The sequence below is a fragment of the Mirounga leonina genome, unplaced genomic scaffold (genome assembly GCF_011800145.1).
Source record: "Mirounga leonina isolate KUSES-001 unplaced genomic scaffold, KU_Mleo_1.0 Mir_376, whole genome shotgun sequence".
NCBI lineage: Eukaryota > Metazoa > Chordata > Mammalia > Carnivora > Phocidae > Mirounga > Mirounga leonina.
This window is the reverse complement of record NW_023270718.1, coordinates 4824156-4830155: the sequence shown is the minus strand read 5'-3', so window position 1 is coordinate 4830155 and position 6000 is coordinate 4824156. Positions and strand designations below refer to the sequence as shown.

The window sequence follows — 6000 nt, the reverse complement described above, 5'->3', positions numbered from 1 at the left end:
TCCTCTCAAATGGCTTTATTTCCCCAGTGTGGGGAGCTGCAAATGGGATCTGTGATCCCGGTATCCCAAAGACCCTGCAGCCCTCTCCCGCCCAGCAGGCTGTGGCAGGGCCTTCAGAAGAGCAATGCCTGGGCTCCAGAGGCTGATCTTCCCGGAGCGAGACTGGTTGTAGGAGGAGCTGGGCCTGCGGTGGTTCGCATGGATGACACTCCCTGAGGTGGTCCTGACAGCAGCCCAGGTGGTCCTCCATGAGCACGGGGCCCGCGTGGAAAACAAGGCCAGGAGGTGCAAGGGTCAAGCACCAGTAGGACCTTGGGAGCAAAAACTCCCCATGGGGGCTACTCCTTGAAGTCTGCCAGCAGGGCTCAGTCTGGGGTGAAGAGAGGAGAGAGAACACGTGGTGGGGATGGAGAGGAAGACAGAAAAAAATGGAAGACTGGCAAACATAAGGAGAAAGGACGAAAAGCCCAAAGGAGACGGAGAGTGTGCCCCAGGGACAATGGAAGGGCGGCGAGCGGGAGAAAAACACTCAGAGATAGAGGAACAAAAGCCCCAGAACGTCGGGTGGTGACGACAGAGGCCAGGGAAAGACACAGGTGGACCCCACAACACTGACCTTTAGGCCCAGACAGGGTTGGAGGCGGTGGCCCCCCTGGGGGCAGCAACGCAGAGCGGCTCAGGGAGTCGGCCACCCAGCCCAGGACACGGCTACAACGCTGGACCTGGGGAGCAGGAGGGACAGAAGGGCAGGAGACCAGACCCTCACACCACCACCCCCGCCCCAGCCACACTCCCCCAGCCTGGTCCCGGAGTCCTCACTTCCTGCTCCAGCCCTTTCAGATGCTGCTCATACTCGCGGATCTGTCTCAACTGCTTCAACGCTGCGTCCACCCTGCAACCCACGGCAACGAGGGCATCAGGCCCACTCCCCGCCCCGCCAGCCCCGCCCACCTCAGAAGCCCCGCCCCCAGGGGCCCGCCTTCCTCCCCAACACGCCGGGGCCCCGCCCCACTCAGGCTCCACCTGGAGCCCCGCGCCTCCCCAGCCCCAGTCCGGGGCTCCTCCCACCCAAGTCCCGGGACCCGCCCCCGAGGCCGGAAGCCCCGCCCCCAGCCAGGACCTGCCCTCACTTTTGCGACATGCGCTTCAGACGCTCGGAGTCGCTCTCCCGCTTGTCACGCGCGCGCGCCATCAGGAAATTCTCCTTCTGCACCGACTCCCATGTCAGCAGCCTCCGCTCTGCTTCCTTCGAGAGGTAGACCCCTGGGGCGCGGTGTTAGGACGCAGTCAAAGGGCCTGCCCCCTCCAGACCCAGCCTCCCCGCCCAAGGCCTCCAGCGCGAGCCCTCGCAGACCACGCCCCGTGCAGCTCTAGGCCTCGCCCCAATATTTCACACCGGCCCCCGGACCGCCTAATCCCTGCCCACTGGTGCTCCCGGACATCTTCCCCCAGCGTGTCCGTGCTCTTCTTTCTCTCCACGTCCTGACCCCGGTGCTTTTCCCTTTTGTATCAAACCCCGTTCTCACGAAAATGTTCGAAGACCGGGGAGGGCGGCAAGCGGAACCGGCGCCTGTGTAGTTGCCGGATGAGGAGGCGCACGTGTGAGATGACGATAAGGGGCGGAGCCAGCGCGGGCCGAGAGTGAAATTCCCGGATGAGGCAGTAGCGCTGAGCCTTCCAATAGAGGTCGCTGTTTCCCTGTACTTTGCTGAAGGTGTGGCTGTGGGGACGAGAGAGGTCAAGGGTCACCAGAGGTCAAAGAGGGCAGATCAAGGTTAGATATTAGACAATATATCTGAAGTCCAAGGCAGCAGGCAGATGTCAGAATCAATGAGGTCAGAGGTATTACAGGATGCACTTAGAAGCTGGGTTAGGAGGGCAAAGAGTCAGATGTCAGAGGTCAAGTTGGGGATGGTGTCAGGAATTAAGATAGAGGTTATAGACAGGTTCAAAAGTCAGCTGAACACAAATAGCTAAAATCAGAAATGAAAATGGAGACATTACTACCAACTTTACAGAAATAAAAAGGATTATAAGAGAACACTATCACAATTGTATGCCAACAAATTAGATAACCTAAATGAAATAAGTGGACAAATTCCTAGAAACGTAAAAATTACCTAACTGACTCAAGAAGAAAAAGAAAATCTCTCAAAGACCTATAACAAATAAAGAGATTAAATCACTCATAAAAATGTCCCAACAACAACAAAAATCCCAGGCCCAGATGTTTTTGCTGGTGAATTCTATGAAACATTAAAAAAAAAAAAAAAATCCTTCTCAAATTCTCCAAAAAAATTGAAGAGAACAGTTCCTGACTCATTCTATGAGGCCAGCAGCATTACCAACCCAGATAAAGATATCACAAGGAGGGGCACCTGAGTGGCTCAGTCGTTAAGCATCTGCCTTCAGCTCAGGTCATGATCCCAGGGTCCTGGGATAGAGCCCCGCATCGGGCTCCCTGCCCAGCGGGAAGCCTGCTTCTACTTCTCCCACTCCCCCTGCTTGTGTTCCCTCTCTCGCTGTGTCTCTCTGTCAAATAAATAAATAAAATCTTAAAAAAAAACAAAGATATCACAAGGAAACAAAATTACCAATATTTTTTATGAATACACATGCAAATATCCTCAACAAAATACTAACAAACCTAATTCAGCTGCATATTAAAAGGATTATACACCATGACCAAGTGGGATTTATCCCAGTAATGCAACGGTGATTCAACATGCAAAAGTCAATATAATACACCACATTAATAGAACAAAGAGAAAAAAACCACATGATCACCTCAAGTGACAGACACAGAAAAGGCATTTGACAAAGTCCAACACCCTTTCGTAGTAAAAAAAAATTTTTAACTCAGAAAAATAGTATTAAGAGGAACATTCCTCAACATGGATATAGGGTACTTATGAAAAACCTACGGCTAACATACTCAATGAAGAAAGACTGAAAGCTTTCCGCTAAAATAAGAAACAAGACAAGGATGCCCACTCTCACCACAGCTATTCATCATCGTACTGAAAGTTATAGTCAGAGCAATTAAACAAGAACAAGAAATAAAAGGCATCCAAATTGGAAAGGAAGACAAACTTTCTATTCACAAATGACATGATCCTATTTCAAAAATCTCAGAGAATCAAAAGAAACAATCCAAAAAGGAAATTAAGAAAGCAGTTCTATTTACAATAGAATCTTAAAAAACAAAGCACCGAGGAATAAATTTAACCAAGATGAAAGACTTTTACACTAAAAATTACAAAACAATACTGAAAGAAATTTAAAAGAGCACCTAAATAAGTGGAAAGACAACCTGTGTTCATGAGTACAAAGATATAATACTGTTAACATCAGAATACTACCCAAAGCAATCTACAGATTCAGTGCAATTCTTATCAAAATTGTGACAGCCTTGGCACGCCTGGGTGGCTCAGTTGGTTACGCGGCTGCCTACGGCTCAGGTCATGATCCTGGGGTCCTGGGATCGAGCCCCACGTCTGGCTCCCTGCTCAGTGGAGAGCCTGCTTCTCCCTCCCCCTCTGCCTGCCACTCTGCCTACTTGTGCTCTCTCTTTCTCTGTCAAATAAATAAATAAAAGCTTTAAAAAAAACAAAAAAAACAAAAAAACACCAAAATTGTGACAGCCTTTTTTGCAGAAAAATAAAAGCCAATCCTCAAATTTATATGGAATTGCAAGAGAGCCTGAATAGCTAAAGAAATCTTGAAAAAGAACAAAGTTGGAGGACTCAGACTTCCTAATTCGAAAATTTGCTCCAAAATCAAAATAGTGTGGTACTGGCAAACGACTGACATATCGACCAATGGAACAGAAATGAGAGTCCAGAAATAAACCCATACATCTATGAGTATTATGGGTTGAATTGTGTCCCCTTTCCACCAAACAAGATATGTTGAAATCCTAATCTCTAGTACCTCAGAATTTGACTTATTTGGAAGTAGGGTCTTTACAAAAGTAATCAAGTTAAAATGAAGTTGTTAGGGTTGGCCCCAAGTCTAACAAGGCTGGTGTCCTTATGAAAAGGGGAAATTTGGACACAGATATGCACACAGGGAGAATACCATATGAAGATGAAGGTAGAGATTACAATGATACATCTACAAGCCAAAGATTGCCAGCAATCCACCAGAAGGTAGGAGAGAGGCAGGGAACAGAGTCTCCTTCACAGCCTTTAGAAGAACCAATCCTATCCATACTTTGATTTTGGACTTAGGGCATCCAGAACTGCGATGGAAAAGTTTGTTATTTAAAACCATCCACTTTTTGGTACTTTGTTAGGGAAGCCCCAGGAAACTAATACAATGGCCAACTGATTTTTAACAAGAGTGACAAGTCCATTCAATGTGGGGAAAAATAGTCTCTTAAACACAGAGACCTGGAACAACTGGATTTCTGCATGCAAGAAGAACAAAGTTGGACCCCTACCTCACACTATATACAAAAATTAAGTAAAAACAGACCAACAACCTGAATATAAGAGCTAAAACCATAAAACATAGGAATGAAACTTTATTAACTTAGACTTGGTGACTGGTCCTTAATTATGACACCAGTGTACAAATAACAAAATTTTAAACTTTTGTGCATCAAAGGGGATTATCAAGAACAGGAAAAGGCAACCAGCAGAATGGGAGAAAATATTTGCAAATCATATACCTGATAGGAGTTTAACATCCATAATATACAATGAACTGCTATAACTCAACAACAAAAAGACAAACCACCAAATTTAAAAACAGGCAAAAGACCTGAATAAACATTTTCCAAAGAAGATGTACAAATGGCCAATAAGCACATGGAAAGATGCTCAACATCTTTAGTCATTAGGAAATGCAAATCAAAACCACAATCAAATACCAGTTCATACCCACTAACTAGGGTGGCTGTAATTTTTTGAAAAGGAACATAACAACTCTAGGCAAGGCTGTGGAGAAATCGGAACTCGCATACATCGCTAATGAGAACAGAAGATGGTGCCACTCCTGCAGAAAACAGTTTGAAAAAGCTAAACAGAATTACCACAGCATACCCAGCATTCTATTTAGAAATATATCCAAAAGAAATAAAAGCAGAGACTCAAACAGGTACATGAACACTAATGTTCATTGCAGCATTATCCACAATAGCCAAGGGATGGAAACAACCGAGTTTCCATGAACAGATGAATGGATAACAAAATGTGATAGACTGATCAACGGAATATTATTCAGCCATAAAAAAAGTACTGATCCGTGCTACAACATGGATAAACACTGAAAACATTATGCTAAGTGAAATAAGCCAGGCAGAAAATGATGAATATTTTATAAATCCATGTGTACGAAACCTCTAGAATAAGCAAATTCCTAAAGACAGAAAGCAGATCCCAGGTTACCAGGGGCTAGGGAGGTAGTGGGGAATGGGAAGTTATTGCTTGCTCAGTGGGTACACACTTTTTGTGTTTGGAGTGATAAAATTTTTCGGAAATAGTGGTAATGGTTGTAAAACACTATGAATTTAATTAATGCCATTGAATTTGTACACTTAAAATTGGCAAGTTATATGTATTTTGCCACAATAAATTTTTTTTTTTTTTTTTAATATTCAGTCTGGGCCCAGCGAGAGGATCAGAGTCCAAAGTCCAGGTCAGGAGCAGAGTCTGAATTCTGGGACTAAAGAGAGAATTGATTTAGGATGGTGTCAAGAATCATGCTGGGGTCAGGGTCAAGCTGGGTGAGGTCAGATCAGAGAGCAGTCAGGCCTCACCTGAACATGGCGATGAGCAAATTGAGCAGCAGGATGTTGGCCACGAGCAGGAAAATGATGAGAAGGAGAACCACCAGCCAGTTGGCATAAAGCGAGACACAGGAGCCTGCCTGCGCCCCCGGCGGGCGAGCCCAGAAGCCCTGCTCTGAAGAGCAGTTGACTTGCTCCATGAGGGCCACTGTAAAGGGAGACACTCAGAGATGGGGCCAGGGAGACAGAGACCAGAGAAAAACAGA

General features: G+C 46.0%; 1 protein-coding gene across 3 annotated transcripts in view; it reads right to left on the bottom strand.

Moving 5' to 3' along the window:
• The window catches only part of TRPM4 (transient receptor potential cation channel subfamily M member 4), a 37076-nt gene continuing 31076 nt past the window's right edge, over positions 1-6000 (bottom strand). For all 3 annotated transcript variants that reach the window (XM_034986962.1, XM_034986963.1, XM_034986964.1), the window contains 6 exons: positions 5765-5942; positions 1527-1720; positions 1131-1263; positions 820-892; positions 617-722; positions 1-370 (listed from right to left, as the gene is read on the bottom strand). In XM_034986962.1, coding sequence (XP_034842853.1) covers positions 366-370; positions 617-722; positions 820-892; positions 1131-1263; positions 1527-1720; positions 5765-5942 — 689 coding nt within the window. In that variant the 3' untranslated portion in view covers positions 1-365. The remainder of the gene's footprint in view (positions 371-616; positions 723-819; positions 893-1130; positions 1264-1526; positions 1721-5764; positions 5943-6000) is intronic.